The sequence below is a fragment of the Procambarus clarkii genome, chromosome 16 (assembly GCF_040958095.1).
Source record: "Procambarus clarkii isolate CNS0578487 chromosome 16, FALCON_Pclarkii_2.0, whole genome shotgun sequence".
NCBI lineage: Eukaryota > Metazoa > Arthropoda > Malacostraca > Decapoda > Cambaridae > Procambarus > Procambarus clarkii.
This window is the reverse complement of record NC_091165.1, coordinates 35,127,540-35,149,054: the sequence shown is the minus strand read 5'-3', so window position 1 is coordinate 35,149,054 and position 21,515 is coordinate 35,127,540. Positions and strand designations below refer to the sequence as shown.

The window sequence follows — 21,515 nt, the reverse complement described above, 5'->3', positions numbered from 1 at the left end:
AGTGTGTTTCAGCGAGCATATAAGCGCTACGAGGCCAGCATGCAGCTCATGGTCCACCTTGAGGACCGCTACGGCCAGCTCATGGCCCTGAATGGTATGGCCAAGACGCTCGGCCTCATGCGACGACAGTCCAAGATTTGTGACTGTCGACCCTTGGAAATAAACAACAAAGTCATTGATTTGGCTTCTTCGCTCGGGTGTAAGGTAAGCTGCCACTGCTGCCTCGGGTGTAGGGTAAGCTGCCTCGGGTGTAAGGTAAGCTGCCACTGCTGCCTCGGGTGTAGGGTAAGCTGCCTCGGGTGTAAGGTAAGCTGCCACTGCTGCCTCGGGTGTAGGGTAAGCTGCCTCGGGTGTAAGGTAAGCTGCCACTGCTGCCTTGGGTGTAGGGTAAGCTGCCTCGGGTGTAAGGTAAGCTGCCACTGCTGCCTTGGGTGTAGGGTAAGCTGCCTCGGGTGTAAGGTAAGCTGCCACTGCTGCCTCGGGTGTAGGGTAAGCTGCCTCGGGTGTAAGGTAAGCTGCCACTGCTGCCTCGGGTGTAGGGTAAGCTGCCTCGGGTGTAAGGTAAGCTGCCACTGCTGCCTCGGGTGTAGGGTAAGCTGCCTCGGGTGTAAGGTAAGCTGCCACTGCTGCCTTGGGTGTAAGGTAAGCTGCTACTGCTGCCTCGGGTGTAAGGTAAGCTGCTACTGCTGCCTCGGGTGTAGGGTAAGCTGCTACTGCTGCCTCGGGTGTAGGGTAAGCTGCCTCGGGTGTAAGGTAAGCTGCCACTGCTGCCTCGGGTGTAGGGTAAGCTGCCTCGGGTGTAAGGTAAGCTGCCACTGCTGCCTCGGATGTAGGGTAAGCTGCCTCGGGTGTAAGGTAAGCTGCCACTGCTGCCTCGGGTGTAGGGTAAGCTGCCTCGGGTGTAAGGTAAGCTGCTACTGCTGCCTTGGGTGTAGGGTAAGCTGCCTCGGGTGTAAGGTAAGCTGCCACTGCTGCCTCGGGTGTAGGGTAAGCTGCCTCGGGTGTAAGGTAAGCTGCTACTGCTGCCTTGGGTGTAAGGTAAGTTGCCACTGCTGCCTTGGGTGTAAGGTAAGTTGCCACTGCTGCCTTGGGTGTAAGGTAAGCTGCTACTGCTGCCTCGGGTGTAAGGTAAGCTGCTACTGCTGCCTTGGGTGTAAGGTAAGTTGCCACTGCTGCCTTGGGTGTAAGGTAAGCTGCTACTGCTGCCTCGGGTGTAAGGTAAGCTGCTACTGCTGCCTCGGGTGTAAGGTAAGCTGCCTCGGGTGTAGGGTAAGCTGCCTCGGGTGTAAGGTAAGCTGCTACTGCTGCCTCAAGTTTAAGGTAAGCTGCTATTGCTGCCTCGGGTGTAAGATAAGCTGCCACTGCTGCATCGGGTGTAAGGTAAGCTGCCACTGCTGCCTCGGGTGTAAGGTAAGCTGCCACTGCTGCCTCAAGTTTTAAGGTAAGCTGCTATTGCTGCCTCGGGTGTAAGGTAAGCTGCTACTGCTGCCTCGGGTGTAGGGTAAGCTGCCACTGCTGCCTCGGGTGTAAGGTAAGCTGCCACTGCTGCCTCAAGTGTAAGGTAAGCTGGCACTGCTGCCTCAAGTGTAAGGTAAGCTGCCACTGCTGCCTCAAGTGTAAGGTAAGCTCCCACTGCTGCCTCAAGTGTAAGGTAAGCTCCCACTGCTGCCTCGGGTGTAAGGTAAGCTGCCACTACTGCCTCGGGTGTAGGGTAAGCTGCTACTGCTGCCTCGGGTGTAAGGTAAGTTGCCACTGCTGCCTCGGGTGTAGGGTAAGCTGCTACTGCTGCCTCGGGTGTAAGGTAAGCGGCCACTACTTCCTCGGGTGTAAGGTAAGCTGCTACTGCCGCCTCGGGTGTAAGGTAAGCTGCTACTGCTGCCTCGGGTGTAGGGTAAGCTGCTACTGCTGCCTCGGGTGTAGGGTAAGCTGCTACTGCTGCCTCGGGTGTAGGGTAAGCTGCCACTGCTGCCTCGGGTGTAAGGTAAGCTGCCACTGCTGCCTCGGGTGTAAGGTAAGGTGCCACTACTGCCTCGGGTGTAAGGTAAGCTGCTATTGCTGCCTCGGGTGTAAGGTAAGCTGCCACTGCTGCCTCGGGTGTAAGGTAAGCTGCCACTGCTGCCTCGGGTGTAGGGTAAGCTGCTACTGCTGCCTCGGGTGTAGGGTAAGCTGCCACTGCTGCCTCGGGTGTAAGGTAAGCTGCCCATCTTGCCTCGGGTATAGGGTAAGTTACCTCTGGTCTTGTCTCTCCCTTATGACAGCTGCAGCATCATTTAGGAATGACAACTCCCAGATGGCTGGTGATGAGTTGTTGCCAGCACCACAGGTCCCCCCTCACCTGTGTCTCCAGCCTCCACCAGCACCACAGGTCCCCCCTCACCTGTGTCTCCAGCCTCCACCAGCACCACAGGTCCCCCCTAGTAGTAGGGTTGGCGGTCCACAGACGATTTTTTTTTTTGGGGGGAGAGGACCCCTGTGAGTTGTACGACTCACAGACGATTTTTTTTTGGGGGGGAGAGGACCCCTGTGAGTTGTACGACTCACAGACGATTTTTTTTTTTGGGGGGAAAGGACCCCTGTGAGTTGTACGACTCACAGACGATTTTTTTTTTCTGGGAGAAAAATCGTTTGTGAGCCAGGGTTTTTCAGGCGAATTTGGACAGTCACAGATTTTAGAAGTAAGGATTTCTTATGAGAAAAATAATTTCCGAGACTTAGAAGTTTGTTAAGGCCTTATGGGACAAATTCAAGTAACGTATATAGCTCTTTAGGGTTTCCATGAGAACTCTACGGACATATTTTACATGTTTTCAACTTACAAAATCGTCTATGTAAGCCTTAGTTATTCATATAAATTTAGAAAATCACCTGTGTAAGTCATGGTTTTCAAGTCTCGTACCTCACACCCCCCTCCCTCCCTCCCCCCTTACCTCGCAATCTCTCGCGTCACCTTTATTTACCTTACGCCCGGCCAGCCAGACATCGCATACAGGGAACCTCTTATCTTATCTTATCCATAATATCTGGACCGTCCCTCCTCTCTCTCTCTCTCTCTCCTCTTCATATTTCCTTACAACTATTTTCAGAGTTTCAAATAATCATAGAAGTTTATTTATATGTTTATGACCGAATTTGTAAAAGGACCATTTTCAGAGAATATTGTCTTAGATGTTTTGTTAAGGAAAACAGACAACTTATCCATAACATTTAGTTTTATATCCATTTACGGCTATTTCATCTGTAAAGACCAAATTGAACAGAGTCCAGTTTTCTAGCAAATTTCATCAGTGTCCTGTAATCTGTGAAAATTTGACAGAGTCCAGTTCTTGATCGAAATTCATCAGAGTCCAGTTTTCTAGCAAATTCGTCAGAGTCTACTTTGTGAGCAAAATTAGTCAGAGACAGTTTTAAGCTCAAATTTCATCAGAGTCCAGTTTATACCGAAAATTCGCCAGAGTCTACTTTGAGAGCAAATTTCATCAGTGTCCTGTAATCTGTGAAAATGTGACAGAGTCCAGTTCTTGATCGAAATTCATCAGAGTCCAGTTTTCTAGCAAAATTCGCCAGAGTCTACTTTGTGCCAAAATATTCAGAGTCCAGTTCATGATCGAAATTAATCAGAGTCTAATTAAAGACCCAAATTTGGCAGAGACCACATTTTCGCTGCTAGCAGTCCAATCCCCCTAAAATTTTAAACAGTCATATTTCAGACGTAGTAAATAAGATCAAGTCAGTTACAGAGCTCCAGCTCTTGTCCCCCTGTATTTTCATATTTTCTCGATATTCAGCTGCGTTCTCCACATTTTGTCCATGTTTTCTGTGTTCATTCCATGTTCTACAAATGTTCACAGCATGCTCAGTTCAATTCTTTTCACCTGTTTTTTTCTCATTTTTTTCTGTAATCTTTCTCTTAGTCTCATTATGTTCTCTACAAATTCTAGTCATATTTTCTATGTACATCATATGTTCTCTGTATAACTTTTATACTCAATATTCATGTTCTCAATGTTCTAGCTTGTTCTTCACACGTTCAGTGTTCATTCTTTGTATTCCCTATGTTCCTTATCATGTCTTCATATTCTCTATAAGTTCATATTCCCTGCTTGTTCACTCTATTCATCAACTTTTTCTTACATGTTTTCTGTGTTCACCGTATGTTCACTATGTTCATTCCCTTACTTATCCTCATTTTTTTTTATGTTCTTTGTTTCTTCCATTCACTAACTAGTTCTTTGTCAAATAATAGCATCAGCAATACAGTTCCCTCAACAATTTTAGTCACCAAGTTTTATTTTCAAAACTATATCAAAGTAATTCTCGTTGTCAACTTAATAGTTCTACCAACCCCGTTCTTAAACAAATCTACACTTTATTCAGTTCCAAATTTACAAAAGACAAACCTTTCTTGTAACTTCTTAACTAAAAATCTTTCGCCATCAACTGAAACATAGTCACTTTCCTCATTTCTCAACTAACTTATTATCCAATCAACCAAAAATTGTCAAAGGAATCTTTCCAACACTGTTCATAACTAAACTTATTCCCTAGTCATCAGAAAATAACCGTGTTCTTCATGTTTCATTGTCATTTCATAACTAAAAAATCTTTCGCCAATCAACTAAAAAACATAGTCACTTTCCTCATTTCTCAACTAACTTATTATCCAATCAACCAAAAATTGTCAGAAATATCCTCGTTCAACACTGTTCTTAACTAAAACAACCTTTCTCTTAGCTAAAAATTGTCAAAGGAAACTTTTTCAGCACTTTCTTAACAGGCGCTATGTTTCATCAAGAAAAATTGTCAAAGGAAACTTTCCAAAACTGTTCATAACTAGCTTTTATCCATCGTCAATCAACTAAAATAATAACTTTCATCATTTCTTAACTAAACATATTCCCCATTCATCAGAAAATAACCGTGTTCATCATGTTTCATTGTCATTTCTTAACTAAAATTATCCGCCAATCATCAGAAAAAGTCATGTTCATCATGTTTTGTCTTTTGCTCAACTAAAAGTATTCATCGGTCAACTAAAAATAGTTACTTCATCATGTTTCCTTGTCATTTCTTAACTGAAATATCACTTCTCTCATCTGAAAATAGTCAGGAATAACCTCATTCAACACCGTTCTTAACTAAAACAGCCTTTCGCTTAGCTAAAAATTGTCAAAGGATTCTTTTCAGCACTGTTCATAACTAACTTTATCCATCGTCAAGTAAGAAAATATAGTCAAAGATATCTATCATCGTCGTTCTTAACTGACATTTATACTTTGTGGAGCACTAAAATAGTCAAATGTAACTTTTTCAACACTTTCGTAACTAAAATTATATGTCGCTAAGTAAGAAAAATAGTCAAAGGTGCTCTCCGTTACACCAAAGTTACTCTTCGAGAAATCAAAGACACTCTTCAATACATCAAGGACTTACTCAAAGACACCAAAGTTACACTCTAAGACATCCTTCGAGACATCAAAGACTTCCTTAAGACTTCAATGGGACTCTTCCATTCATCAAAGACATTCTCTAAGCCCTCAAAGTTATTCTCAGCACAATCAAAAGTTATTCCAAGACAACAAAAGTTATTCTCAGAACAATCAAAAGTTATTCCAAGACAACAAAAGTCATTCTCAGAGCTATCAAAATTATTCTCGGAGTCATCAAAAGGTATTCTCTAACTCACTTTTGGTCATTAAAGTTAATTTCTATGTTATAAAAGTTTGTCTCAGAGACATCTAAAGTTAATCTTAGAGTTATCAAATGTAATATCTAACTCTCTTTTGTTCATCAAAGTTGATCTCAGAGTTAACAAAGGTAATCTCTAACTCACTCTCGTTCATCAAAGTTGTTTCAAAGACATCAAAGTTATTCAAAGAGCTAACAAAAGTTATTCTCAGAGTCACCTTCGTTCTTCAGAGAAACTTTCCAAAACATCTTTATTCATCAAAGTTATTCTCAGAGGCATAAAAGTCATTCTCAGAGCTATCAAACTTGTTCTCAAAGTCATCAAACTTATTCACAGAGTCATCAAAGTTAATCTAAGACATCATTTTTCATCAAAGATATTCTCTCTAAACCATCAATGTTCTTCTCTAAGACATAAAAGTTATTCTCAGAGTCACCTTCGTTCGTCAGAGAAACTTTCAAAACATCTTTGTTCATCAAACTTGTTTTCAAAGTCATCAAAAGTTAATCTAAGACATCTTCTTTCATCAAAGTTATTTTCAGAGACATCTAAAGTTATTCTCAGAGCTATCAAACTTGTTCTCAGAGTCATCAAATGTTATTCTCGAAGTCATCAAAGTTATTTTCAGAGACATCTAAAGTTAATTTCTATGTTATAAAGTTATTCTCAGAGACATCTAAAGTTAATCTTGGTCATCAAAGTTGTTCTCTAAACATCAATGTTGTTCTCCAAGACATCAAAGATGTTCTCAAAATCATAAAAGTTATTCCCAGAGCTATCAAAGTTAATCTCAGAGTTATCCAAAGATATTCTCATGTCCACAAAAGTTATTCCAAGAGACGTCAAAGTTGTTTCAAAGACATCAAAGTTAATCTCAGAGTTATCCAAAGACATTCTCAGAGACATCTAAAGTTATTCTCTAAGACATCAAAGTTGTTCTAAGAGTTATCAAAAGTTATTCTCAGTCATGATATGTTATTCTCTAACTCACTTCCATTCATCAAAGACATTCTCTAAGTCCTGAAAGTTATTCTCTAAGACAACAAAGTCTTTCTCAGAGCTACCAAAGATGTTCTCTAAATCATAAAAGTTAATCTTAACTCACCTTCGTTCATTAGAGAAACTTTCCAATCCATATTCGTTGACCAGAGTTATTCTCTGAGTCATCAAAGCGATCTCTAATTCATCTTCGTTCTCCAAAGTTGTTCTCTAAGACACCTTCATTCATCAAAGAAACTCTCCTTCTTCCATCATGTTATTCTTTAAGACATCTTCAGTCATAAAATTTTCTCTCCAAAATGTAACTAGTTCAGCTTTTCATACCAAACCTGCATTTCTGTTAAAACATATTTTCTTAGTTGCTTTACCCTAAAACTGTTCTCTGAACTACACTGTTCAAACCTACGTAACCTATCCTCTCCACCCAATGTTACTTAGTTAACGTAACGTTCCTAAACCTAGCTTTACCTATCCTAACATACCTTACCTTACCTTCCCTATCTTACCTAACTTTACCTATCCTAACATAACTTACCTTACCTTCCCTAACTTAACCTAACTTTACCTATCCTAACTTAACTTGCCTTTCATAACCTAACTTTACCTATCCTAACATAACTTACCTTACCTTCCCTAACTTAACCTAACTTTACCTATCCTAACATAACTTACCTTACCTTCCCTAACTTAACCTAACTTTACCTATCCTAACTTAACTTGCCTTTCATAACCTAACTTTACCTATCCTAACATAACTTACCTTACCTTCCCTATCTTACCTAACTTTACCTATCCTAACATAACTTACCTTACCTTCCCTAACTTAACCTAACTTTACCTATCCTAACTTAACTTACCTTTCATAACCTAACTTTACCTAACATAACTTACCTTACCTTCCCTAACTTAACCTAACTTTACCTATCCTAACTTAACTTACCTAACTTATTCTGCTTAACATAACTTACCTTACCTTCCCTATCTTACCTAACTTTACCTATCCTATCCTAACCTAACTTGTCTTACCTAACTTAATCTTACTTTCCCAAACTGATGTATCCTAACTTATCTAGTCCAACCAGACATGATCTAACTTAAGTATTCCTTCTTGTCTTTTGTGTTTCGTCAATCATTGTCTCATTCATTTACTCATTTCAAGGGATAATTTCTCAAATGGACGTTTTTGCATTTCAAGTGTTATTTTGTTTAAGATTGGGTATTTAACCATTTCAAAGGATTTTTGTTATATATGGGAACTTACTCGTTTCAAGGGCTAATTTCTCAAATGGTCATTTTTGCAGATCAAGGGTTATTTGTTAAAGTTCATCAAGTTGCCCATAAGTTGTATTAGTAGGTTCTATCTTATGTTCTTATTCCCCAACCCCTTAACCTAACCTCTTGTAATCTTAGTGTATTTAGTAGGTTCTATCTTATGTTCTTATTCCCCAACCCTTTAACCTAACCTTTCAGATGTAGTTTGTTGAATATATTATCCTTTTCCTAACCTTTCAGATGTAGTTTTGTTTCTCCTTTTTGTATATTTTTACCCAAACCCACCATCCCACTTAACCTTCTTTCCTTCTTTACTTTGTTTTCACATATAAGTTCATTCTTTATCATAGTAATAATAAAATTACAATAGTAAAGAATCAGATCTACTAAGACTTGAAATTGAGAAACAAGAGCTCAAGGGAGTGAGAGCATGAAAAAAGAGCAAGGAGTAAGAGAGAGGGGGCGGAAGAAAATGGGACCAAAGAAGAGAGAATGAGAGAGAGTGTGGGCATGGGAGCACTAAGACTTGAATTGAGAAAAAGAAAAACTAAGTGAATGAGAATGAGGGTGTGAGAATGGGAGCAATAAGACTTGAATTTGAGAAACAAGAGAGCATTTGAGCAAATGAGGGAGAGAGAGGGGGAGGAAGAGAGAGAATAAGGGAGAGAGATAGAAAAGGAGGGTTAGAAGGAGTAGGAGAATCAAAGTAAAGAAGGAAAGATGGTTTGGGTAAAAATATACAAAAAGGAGAAACAAAAACTACATCTGAAAGGTTAGGAAAAGGATAATATATTCAACAAACTACATCTGAAAGGTTAGGAAAAGGATAATATATTCAACAAACTACATCTGAAAGGTTAGGTTAAAGGGTTGGGGAATAAGAACACAAGATAGAACCTACTAAATACACTAAGATTACAAGAGGTTAGGTTAAGGGGTTGGGAAATAAGAACATAAGATAGAACCTACTAATACAACTTATGGGCAACTTGATGAACTTTAACAAATAACCCTTGATCTGCAAAAATGACCATTTGAGAAATTAGCCCTTGAAACGAGTAAGTTCCCATATATAACAAAAATCCTTTGAAATGGTTAAATACCCAATCTTAAACAAAATAACACTTGAAATGCAAAAACGTCCATTTGAGAAATTATCCCTTGAAATGAGTAAATGAATGAGACAATGATTGACGAAACACAAAAGACAAGAAGGAATACTTAAGTTAGATCATGTCTGGTTGGACTAGATAAGTTAGGATACATCAGTTTGGGAAAGTAAGATTAAGTTAGGTAAGACAAGTTAGGTTAGGATAGGATAGGTAAAGTTAGGTAAGATAGGGAAGGTAAGGTAAGTTATGTTAAGCAGAATAAGTTAGGTAAGTTAAGTTAGGATAGGTAAAGTTAGGTTAAGTTAGGGAAGGTAAGGTAAGTTATGTTAGGTAAAGTTAGGTTATGAAAGGTAAGTTAAGTTAGGATAGGTAAAGTTAGGTTAAGTTAGGGAAGGTAAGGTAAGTTATGTTAGGATAGGTAAAGTTAGGTAAGATAGGGAAGGTAAGGTAAGTTATGTTAGGATAGGTAAAGTTAGGTTATGAAAGGCAAGTTAAGTTAGGATAGGTAAAGTTAGGTTAAGTTAGGGAAGGTAAGGTAAGTTATGTTAGGATAGGTAAAGTTAGGTTAAGTTAGGGAAGGTAAGGTAAGTTATGTTAGGATAGGTAAAGTTAGGTTATGAAAGGCAAGTTAAGTTAGGATAGGTAAAGTTAGGTTAAGTTAGGGAAGGTAAGGTAAGTTATGTTAGGATAGGTAAAGTTAGGTAAGATAGGGAAGGTAAGGTAAGGTATGTTAGGATAGGTAAAGCTAGGTTTAGGAACGTTACGTTAACTAAGTAACATTGGGTGGAGAGGATAGGTTACGTAGGTTTGAACAGTGTAGTTCAGAGAACAGTTTTAGGGTAAAGCAACTAAGAAAATATGTTTTAACAGAAATGCAGGTTTGGTATGAAAAGCTGAACTAGTTACATTTTGGAGAGAAAATTTTATGACTGAAGATGTCTTAAAGAATAACATGATGGAAGAAGGAGAGTTTCTTTGATGAATGAAGGTGTCTTAGAGAACAACTTTGGAGAACGAAGATGAATTAGAGATCGCTTTGATGACTCTGAGAATAACTCTGGTCAACGAATATGGATTGGAAAGTTTCTCTAATGAACGAAGGTGAGTTAAGATTAACTTTTATGATTTAGAGAACATCTTTGGTAGCTCTGAGAAAGACTTTGTTGTCTTAGAGAATAACTTTCAGGACTTAGAGAATGTCTTTGATGAATGGAAGTGAGTTAGAGAATAACATATCATGACTGAGAATAACTTTTGATAACTCTTAGAACAACTTTGATGTCTTAGAGAATAACTTTAGATGTCTCTGAGAATGTCTTTGGATAACTCTGAGATTAACTTTGATGTCTTTGAAACAACTTTGACGTCTCTTGGAATAACTTTTGTGGACATGAGAATATCTTTGGATAACTCTGAGATTAACTTTGATAGCTCTGGGAATAACTTTTATGATTTTGAGAACATCTTTGATGTCTTGGAGAACAACATTGATGTTTAGAGAACAACTTTGATGACCAAGATTAACTTTAGATGTCTCTGAGAATAACTTTATAACATAGAAATTAACTTTAGATGTCTCTGAAAATAACTTTGATGACTTCGAGAATAACATTTGATGACTCTGAGAACAAGTTTGATAGCTCTGAGAATAACTTTAGATGTCTCTGAAAATAACTTTGATGAAAGAAGATGTCTTAGATTAACTTTTGATGACTTTGAAAACAAGTTTGATGAACAAAGATGTTTTGAAAGTTTCTCTGACGAACGAAGGTGACTCTGAGAATAACTTTTATGTCTTAGAGAAGAACATTGATGGTTTAGAGAGAATATCTTTGATGAAAAATGATGTCTTAGATTAACTTTGATGACTCTGTGAATAAGTTTGATGACTTTGAGAACAAGTTTGATAGCTCTGAGAATGACTTTTATGCCTCTGAGAATAACTTTGATGAATAAAGATGTTTTGGAAAGTTTCTCTGAAGAACGAAGGTGACTCTGAGAATAACTTTTGTTAGCTCTTTGAATAACTTTGATGTCTTTGAAACAACTTTGATGAACGAGAGTGAGTTAGAGATTACCTTTGTTAACTCTGAGATCAACTTTGATGAACAAAAGAGAGTTAGATATTACATTTGATAACTCTAAGATTAACTTTAGATGTCTCTGAGACAAACTTTTATAACATAGAAATTAACTTTAATGACCAAAAGTGAGTTAGAGAATACCTTTTGATGACTCCGAGAATAATTTTGATAGCTCTGAGAATGACTTTTGTTGTCTTGGAATAACTTTTGATTGTTCTGAGAATAACTTTTGTTGTCTTGGAATAACTTTTGATTGTGCTGAGAATAACTTTGAGGGCTTAGAGAATGTCTTTGATGAATGGAAGAGTCCCATTGAAGTCTTAAGGAAGTCTTTGATGTCTCGAAGGATGTCTTAGAGTGTAACTTTGGTGTCTTTGAGTAAGTCCTTGATGTATTGAAGAGTGTCTTTGATTTCTCGAAGAGTAACTTTGGTGTAACGGAGAGCACCTTTGACTATTTTTCTTACTTAGCGACATATAATTTTAGTTACGAAAGTGTTGAAAAAGTTACATTTGACTATTTTAGTGCTCCACAAAGTATAAATGTCAGTTAAGAACGACGATGATAGATATCTTTGACTATATTTTCTTACTTGACGATGGATAAAGTTAGTTATGAACAGTGCTGAAAAGAATCCTTTGACAATTTTTAGCTAAGCGAAAGGCTGTTTTAGTTAAGAACGGTGTTGAATGAGGTTATTCCTGACTATTTTCAGATGAGAGAAGTGATATTTCAGTTAAGAAATGACAAGGAAACATGATGAAGTAACTATTTTTAGTTGACCGATGAATACTTTTAGTTGAGCAAAAGACAAAACATGATGAACATGACTTTTTCTGATGATTGGCGGATAATTTTAGTTAAGAAATGACAATGAAACATGATGAACACGGTTATTTTCTGATGAATGGGGAATATGTTTAGTTAAGAAATGATGAAAGTTATTATTTTAGTTGATTGACGATGGATAAAAGCTAGTTATGAACAGTTTTGGAAAGTTTCCTTTGACAATTTTTCTTGATGAAACATAGCGCCTGTTAAGAAAGTGCTGAAAAAGTTTCCTTTGACAATTTTTAGCTAAGAGAAAGGTTGTTTTAGTTAAGAACAGTGTTGAACGAGGATATTTCTGACAATTTTTGGTTGATTGGATAATAAGTTAGTTGAGAAATGAGGAAAGTGACTATGTTTTTTAGTTGATTGGCGAAAGATTTTTTAGTTATGAAATGACAATGAAACATGAAGAACACGGTTATTTTCTGATGACTAGGGAATAAGTTTAGTTATGAACAGTGTTGGAAAGATTCCTTTGACAATTTTTGGTTGATTGGATAATAAGTTAGTTGAGAAATGAGGAAAGTGACTATGTTTCAGTTGATGGCGAAAGATTTTTAGTTAAGAAGTTACAAGAAAGGTTTGTCTTTTGTAAATTTGGAACTGAATAAAGTGTAGATTTGTTTAAGAACGGGGTTGGTAGAACTATTAAGTTGACAACGAGAATTACTTTGATATAGTTTTGAAAATAAAACTTGGTGACTAAAATTGTTGAGGGAACTGTATTGCTGATGCTATTATTTGACAAAGAACTAGTTAGTGAATGGAAGAAACAAAGAACATAAAAAAAAATGAGGATAAGTAAGGGAATGAACATAGTGAACATACGGTGAACACAGAAAACATGTAAGAAAAAGTTGATGAATAGAGTGAACAAGCAGGGAATATGAACTTATAGAGAATATGAAGACATGATAAGGAACATAGGGAATACAAAGAATGAACACTGAACGTGTGAAGAACAAGCTAGAACATTGAGAACATGAATATTGAGTATAAAAGTTATACAGAGAACATATGATGTACATAGAAAATATGACTAGAATTTGTAGAGAACATAATGAGACTAAGAGAAAGATTACAGAAAAAAATGAGAAAAAAACAGGTGAAAAGAATTGAACTGAGCATGCTGTGAACATTTGTAGAACATGGAATGAACACAGAAAACATGGACAAAATGTGGAGAACGCAGCTGAATATCGAGAAAATATGAAAATACAGGGGGACAAGAGCTGGAGCTCTGTAACTGACTTGATCTTATTTACTACGTCTGAAATATGACTGTTTAAAATTTTAGGGGGATTGGACTGCTAGCAGCGAAAATGTGGTCTCTGCCAAATTTGGGTCTTTAATTAGACTCTGATTAATTTCGATCATGAACTGGACTCTGAATATTTTGGCACAAAGTAGACTCTGGCGAATTTTGCTAGAAAACTGGACTCTGATGAATTTCGATCAAGAACTGGACTCTGTCACATTTTCACAGATTACAGGACACTGATGAAATTTGCTCTCAAAGTAGACTCTGGCGAATTTTCGGTATAAACTGGACTCTGATGAAATTTGAGCTTAAAACTGTCTCTGACTAATTTTGCTCACAAAGTAGACTCTGACGAATTTGCTAGAAAACTGGACTCTGATGAATTTCGATCAAGAACTGGACTCTGTCAAATTTTCACAGATTACAGGACACTGATGAAATTTGCTAGAAAACTGGACTCTGTTCAATTTGGTCTTTACAGATGAAATAGCCGTAAATGGATATAAAACTAAATGTTATGGATAAGTTGTCTGTTTTCCTTAACAAAACATCTAAGACAATATTCTCTGAAAATGGTCCTTTTACAAATTCGGTCATAAACATATAAATAAACTTCTATGATTATTTGAAACTCTGAAAATAGTTGTAAGGAAATATGAAGAGGAGAGAGAGAGAGAGAGAGGAGGGACGGTCCAGATATTATGGATAAGATAAGATAAGAGGTTCCCTGTATGCGATGTCTGGCTGGCCGGGCGTAAGGTAAATAAAGGTGACGCGAGAGATTGCGAGGTAAGGGGGGAGGGAGGGAGGGGGGTGTGAGGTACGAGACTTGAAAACCATGACTTACACAGGTGATTTTCTAAATTTATATGAATAACTAAGGCTTACATAGACGATTTTGTAAGTTGAAAACATGTAAAATATGTCCGTAGAGTTCTCATGGAAACCCTAAAGAGCTATATACGTTACTTGAATTTGTCCCATAAGGCCTTAACAAACTTCTAAGTCTCGGAAATTATTTTTCTCATAAGAAATCCTTACTTCTAAAATCTGTGACTGTCCAAATTCGCCTGAAAAACCCTGGCTCACAAACGATTTTTCTCCCAGAAAAAAAAAATCGTCTGTGAGTCGTACAACTCACAGGGGTCCTTTCCCCCCCAAAAAAAAAATCGTCTGTGAGTCGTACAACTCACAGGGGTCCTCTCCCCCCAAAAAAAAAATCGTCTGTGAGTCGTACAACTCACAGGGGTCCTCTCCCCCCCAAAAAAAAAATCGTCTGTGGACCGCCAACCCTACTACTCCCCCTCACCTGTGTCTCCAGCCTCCACCAGCACCACAGGTCCCTCACCTGTGTCTCCACCCTCCACCAGCACCACAGGTCCCTCACCTGTGTCTCCACCCTCCACCAGCACCACAGGTCCCTCCTCACCTGTGTCTCCAGCCTCCACCAGCACCACAGGTCCCCCCTCACCTGTGTCTCCACCCTCCACCAGCACCACAGGTCCCCCTTCACCTGTGTCTCCACCCTCCACCAGCACCACAGGTCCCTCCTCATCTGTGTCTCCAGCCTCCACCAGCACCACAGGTCCCTCCTCACCTGTGTCTCCAGCCTCCACCAGCACCACAGGTCCCTCACCTGTGTCTCCAGCCTCCACCAGCACCACAGGTCCCTCCTCACCTGTGTCTCCACCCTCCACCAGCACCACAGGTCCCTCACCTGTGTCTCCAGCCTCCACCAGCACCACAGGTCCCTCCTCACCTGTGTCTCCACCCTCCACCAGCACCACAGGTCCCTCACCTGTGTCTCCAGCCTCCACCAGCACCACAGGTCCCTCCTCAGTGTCTCCAGCCCCCACCAGCACCACAGGTCCCTCACCTGTGTCTCCAGCCTCCACCAGCACCACAGGTCCCTCACCTGTGTCTCCAGCCTCCACCAGCACCACAGGTCCCTCACCTGTGTCTCCAGCCTCCACCAGCACCACAGGTCCCTCACCTGTGTCTCCAGCCTCCACCAGCACCACAGGTCCCCCCTCACCTGTGTCTCCAGCCTCCACCAGCACCACAGGTCCCTCCTCACCTGTGTCTCTAGCCTCCACCAGCACCACAGGTCTCTCACCTGTGTCTCCAGCCTCCACCAGCACCACAGGTCCCCCTTCACCTGTGTCTCAAGCCTCCACCAGCACCACAGGTCCCTCACCTGTGTCTCCAGCCTCCACCAGCACCACAGGTCCCCCCTCACCTGTGTCTCCAGCCTCCACCAGCACCACAGGTCCCCCCTCACCTGTGTCTCCAGCCTCCACCAGCACCACAGGTCCCCCCTCACCTGTGTCTCCAGCCTCCACCAGCACCACAGGTCCCTCCTCACCTGTGTCTCCAGCCTCCACCAGCACCACAGGTCCCCCCTCACCTGTGTCTCCAGCCTCCACCCAGGACCACAAAGCGGGGCTAAGAAATGGACACTTAACTCTCACGTCTGAAAGTCAAGAATGAACGTAATACACAGGGAGTAATGTGGGAGCCTCGGCTCACTTCCCTTCGCTCTGATTGTTCCTCTTTGAACACTACACCTTCTCCTGCCAGAGGCGAGTCTGCCCCTCCAGCTTAACCCACCCCCAGGCACACCAGCTTAACCCACCCCCAGGCACACCAGCTTAACACACCCCCAGGTACACCAGCTCAACCCACCCCCAGGCTCACCAGCTTAACCCACCCCCAGGTACACCAGCTTAACACACCCCCAGGTACACCAGCTTAACCCACCCCCAGGTACACCAGCTTAACCCACCCCCAGGTACACCAGCTTAACCCACCCCCAGGCACACCAGCTTAACACACCCCCAGGTACACCAGCTTAACCCACCCCCAGGTACACCAGCTTAACTCACCCCCAGGTACACCAGCTTAACCCACCCCCAGGTACACCAGCTTAACCCAGCCCCAGGTACACCAGCTTAACACACCCCCAGGCACACCAGCTTAACCCACCCCCAGGCACACCAGCTTAACCCACCCCCAGGCACACCAGCTTAACCCACCCCCAGGCACACCAGCTTAACCCACCCCCAGGCACACCAGCTTAACCCACCCCCAGGCACACCAGCTTAACCCACCCCCAGGCACACCAGCTTAACCCACCCCCAGGCACACCAGCTTAACCCACCCCCAGGCACACCAGCTTAACCCACCCCCAGGCACACCAGCTTAACCCACCCCCAGGCTCACCAGCTTAACACACCCCCAGGTACACCAGCTTAACCCACCCCCAGGCACACCAGCTTAACCCACCCCCAGGCACACCAGCTTAACCCACCCCCAGGCACACCAGCTTAACACACCCCAGGCTCACCAGCTTAACACACCCCCAGGTACACCAGCTTAACCCACCCCCAGGTACACCAGCTTAACCCACCCCCAGGTACACCAGCTTAACCCACCCCCAGGCTCACCAGCTTAACACACCCCCAGGCACACCAGCTTAACCCACCCCCAGGTACACCAGCTTAACTCACCCCCAGGTACACCAGCTTAACCCACCCCCAGGCTCACCAGCTTAACACACCCCCATGTACACCAGCTTAACACACCCCCAGGTACACCAGCTTAACCCACCCCCAGGTACACCAGCTTAACCCACCCCCAGGTACACCAGCTTAACCCACCCCCAGGTACACCAGCTTAACTCACCCCCAGGTACACCAGCTTAACCCACCCCCAGGTATACCAGCTTAACCCACCCCCAGGCTCACCAGCTTAACACACCCCCAGGTACACCAGCTTAACACACCCCCAGGTACACCAGCTTAACACACCCCCAGGTACACCAGCTTAACCCACCCCCAGGTACACCAGCTTAACCCACCCCCAGGCTCACCAGCTTAACACACCCCCAGGTACACCAGCTTAACACACCCCCAGGTACACCAGCTTAACCCACCCCCAGGTATACCAGCTTAACCCACCCCCAGGTACACCAGCTTAACCCACCCCCAGGTACACCAGCTTAACTCACCCCCAGGTACACCAGCTTAACCCACCCCCAGGTACACCAGCTTAACCCACCCCAGGTACACCAGCTTAACACACCCCCAGGTACACCAGCTTAACCCACCCCCAGGTACACCAGCTTAACCCACCCCCAGGTACACCAGCTTAACCCACCCCCAGGTACACCAGCTTAACCCACCCCCAGGTACACCAGCTTAACACACCCCCAGGTACACCAGCTTAACCCACCCCCAGGTACACCAGCTTAACCCACCCCCAGGTACACCAGCTTAACCCAGCCCCAGGTACACCATCTTAACACACCCCCAGGTACACCAGCTTAACCCACCCCCAGGTACACCAGCTTAACTCACCCCCAGGTACACCAGCTTAACACACCCCCAGGTACACCAGCTTAACACACCCCCAGGTACACCAGCTTAACCCACCCCCAGGTACACCAGCTTAACTCACCCCCAGGTACACCAGCTTAACACACCCCCAGGTACACCAGCTTAACCCACACCCAGGTACACCAGCTTAACACACCCCCAGGTACACCATCTTAACTCACCCCCAGGTACACCAGCTTAACACACCCCCAGGTACTCCAGCTTAACTCACCCCCAGGTACACCAGCTTACCACACCCCCAGGTACACCAGCTTAACCCACCCCCAGGTACACCAGCTTAACACACCCCCAGGTACACCAGCTTAACCCACCCCCAGGTACACCAGCTTAACACACCCCCAGTTACACCAGCTTAACCCACCCCCAGGTACACCAGCTTAACACACCCCCAGGTACACCAGCTTAACCCACCCCCAGGTACACCAGCTTAACACACCCCCAGGTACACCAGCTTAACACATCCCCAGGTACACCAGCTTAACTCACCCCCAGGTACACCAGCTTAACTCACCCCCAGGTACACCAGCTTAACCCACCCCCAGGTACACCAGCTTAACCCACCCCCAGGTACACCAGCTTAACCCACCCCCAGGTACACCAGCTTAACACATCCCCAGGTACACCAGCTTAACTCACCCCCAGGTACACCAGCTTAACCCACTCCCAGGTACACCAGCTTAACCCACCCCCAGGTACACCAGCTTAACACACCCCCAGTTACACCAGCTTAACCCACCCCCAGGTACACCAGCTTAACACACCCCCAGGTACACCAGCTTAACCCACCCCCAGGTACACCAGCTTAACCCACCCCCAGGTACACCAGCTTAACCCACCCCCAGGTACACCAGCTTAACACACCCCCAGGTACACCAGCTTAACACACCCCCAGGTACACCAGCTTAACCCACCCCCAGGTACACCAGCTTAACACACCCCCAGGTACACCAGCTTAACCCACCCCCAGGTACACCAGCTTAACACCCCCCCAGGTACACCAGCTTAACCCACCCCCAGGTACACCAGCTTAACACACCCCCAGGTACACCAGCTTAACACACCCCTAGGTACACCAGCTTAACCCACCCAGGTACACCAGCTTAACCCACCCAGGTACACCAGCTTAACACACCCCAGGTACACCAGCTTAACACACCCCCAGGTACACCAGCTTAACACACCCCCAGGTACACCAGCTTAACCCCCCCCCGGTACACAAGCTTAACACACCCCCAGGTACACCAGCTTAACCCACCCAGGTACACCAGCTTAACCCACCCAGGTACACCAGCTTAACACACCCCAGGTACACCAGCTTAACACACCCCCAGGTACACCAGCTTAACACACCCCCAGGTACACCAGCTTAACTCACCCTCAGGTACACCAGCTTAACACACCCCCAGGTACACCAGCTTAACACCCCCCCCCCCCGGTACACCAGCTTAACTCACCCCCAGGTACACCAGCTTAACCCACCCCCAGGTACACCAGCTTAACACACCCCCAGTTACACCAGCTTAACCCACCCCCAGGTACACCAGCTTAACACACCCTCAGGTACACCAGCTTAACCCACCCCCAGGTACACCAGCTTAACACACCCCCAGGTACACCAGCTTAACACATCCCCAGGTACACCAGCTTAACTCACCCCCAGGTACACCAGCTTAACTCACCCCCAGGTACACCAGCTTAACCCACCCCCAGGTACACCAGCTTAACCCACCCCCAGGTACACCAGCTTAACCCACCCCCAGGTACACCAGCTTAACACATTCCCAGGTACACCAGCTTAACTCACCCCCAGGTACACCAGCTTAACCCACACCCAGGTACACCAGCTTAACCCACCCCCAGGTACACCAGCTTAACACACCCCCAGTTACACCAGCTTAACCCACCCCCAGGTACACCAGCTTAACACACCCCCAGGTACACCAGCTTAACCCACCCCCAGGTACACCAGCTTAACACACCCCCAGTTACACCAGCTTAACCCACCCCCAGGTACACCAGCTTAACACACCCCCAGGTACACCAGCTTAACACACCCCCAGGTACACCAGCTTAACCCACCCCCAGGTACACCAGCTTAACACACCCCCAGGTACACCAGCTTAACCCACCCCCAGGTACACCAGCTTAACACACCCCCAGGTACACCAGCTTAACCCACCCCCAGGTACACCAGCTTAACACACCCCCAGGTACACCAGCTTAACACACCCCCAGGTACACCAGCTTAACCCACCCAGGTACACCAGCTTAACCCACCCAGGTACACCAGCTTAACACACCCCCAGGTACACCAGCTTAACACACCCCCAGGTACACCAGCTTAACCCACCCAGGTACACCAGCTTAACCCACCCAGGTACACCAGCTTAACACACCCCAGGTACACCAGCTTAACACACCCCCAGGTACACCAGCTTAACACACCCCCAGGTACACCAGCTTAACTCACCCTCAGGTACACCAGCTTAAAACACCCTCAGGTACACCAGCTTAACACCCCCCCCGGTACACCAGCTTAACACCCCCCCGGTACACCAGCTTAACACACCCCCAGGTACACCAGCTTAACCCACACCCAGGTACACCAGCTTAACACACCCCCAGGTACACCATCTTAACTCACCCCCAGGTACACCAGCTTAACACACCCCCAGGTACTCCAGCTTAACTCACCCCCAGGTACACCAGCTTACCACACCCCCAGGTACACCAGCTTAACCCACCCCCAGGTACACCAGCTTAACACACCCCCAGGTACACCAGCTTTACCCACCCCCAGGTACACCAGCTTAACACACCCCCAGGTACACCAGCTTAACCCACCCCAGGTACACCAGCTTAACCCACCCCCAGGTACACCAGCTTAACCCATCCCCAGGTACACCAGCTTAACACACCCCCAGGTACACCAGCTTAACCCACCCCCAGGTACACCATCTTAACCCACCCCCAGGTACACCAGCTTAACCCACCCCCAGGTACACCAGCTTAACCCACTCCCAGGTACACCAGCTTAACCCACCCCCAGGTACACCATCTTAACACACCCCCAGGTACACCAGCTTAACCCACCCCCAGGTACACCAGCTTAACACACCCCCAGGTACACCAGCTTAACCCACCCCCAGGTACACCAGCTTAACCCACCCCCAGGTACACCAGCTTAACCCACCCCCAGGTACACCAGCTTAACCTACCCCCAGGTACACCATCTTAACACACCCCCAGGTACACCAGCTTAACCCACCCCCAGGTACACCAGCTTAACACACCCCCAGGTACACAGCTTAACCCACCCCCAGGTACACCAGCTTAACTCACCCCCAGGTACACCAGCTTAACCCACCCCCAGGCTCACCAGCTTAACACACCCCCAGGTACACCAGCTTAACACACCCCCAGGTACACCAGCTTAACCCACCCCCAGGTACACCAGCTTAACCCACCCCCAGGTACACCAGCTTAACCCACCCCCAGGTACACCAGCTTAACTCACCCCCAGGTACACCAGCTTAACCCACCCCCAGGTACACCAGCTTAACCCACCCCCAGGCTCACCAGCTTAACACACCCCCAGGTACACCAGCTTAACACACCCCCAGGTACACCAGCTTAACCCACCCCCAGGTACACCAGCTTAACCCACCCCCAGGCTCACCAGCTTAACACACCCCCAGGTACACCAGCTTAACACACCCCCAGGTACACCAGCTTAACCCACCCCCAGGTACACCAGCTTAACCCACCCCCAGGTACACCAGCTTAACCCACCCCCAGGTACACCAGCTTAACTCACCCCCAGGTACACCAGCTTAACCCACCCCCAGGTACACCAGCTTAACCCACCCCAGG

General features: G+C 44.8%; 1 protein-coding gene across 1 annotated transcript in view; it reads left to right on the top strand.

Moving 5' to 3' along the window:
• LOC123760171 (43 kDa receptor-associated protein of the synapse) overlaps nt 1-21,515 on the top strand; it is a gene marked incomplete at its 5' end in the record, with an annotated part of 183,238 nt that overhangs the window by 122,271 nt on the left and 39,452 nt on the right. The window contains one exon of the mRNA XM_069325620.1: nt 13-204. Within this exon, the coding sequence (XP_069181721.1) occupies nt 13-204 (192 nt within the window). The remainder of the gene's footprint in view (nt 1-12; nt 205-21,515) is intronic.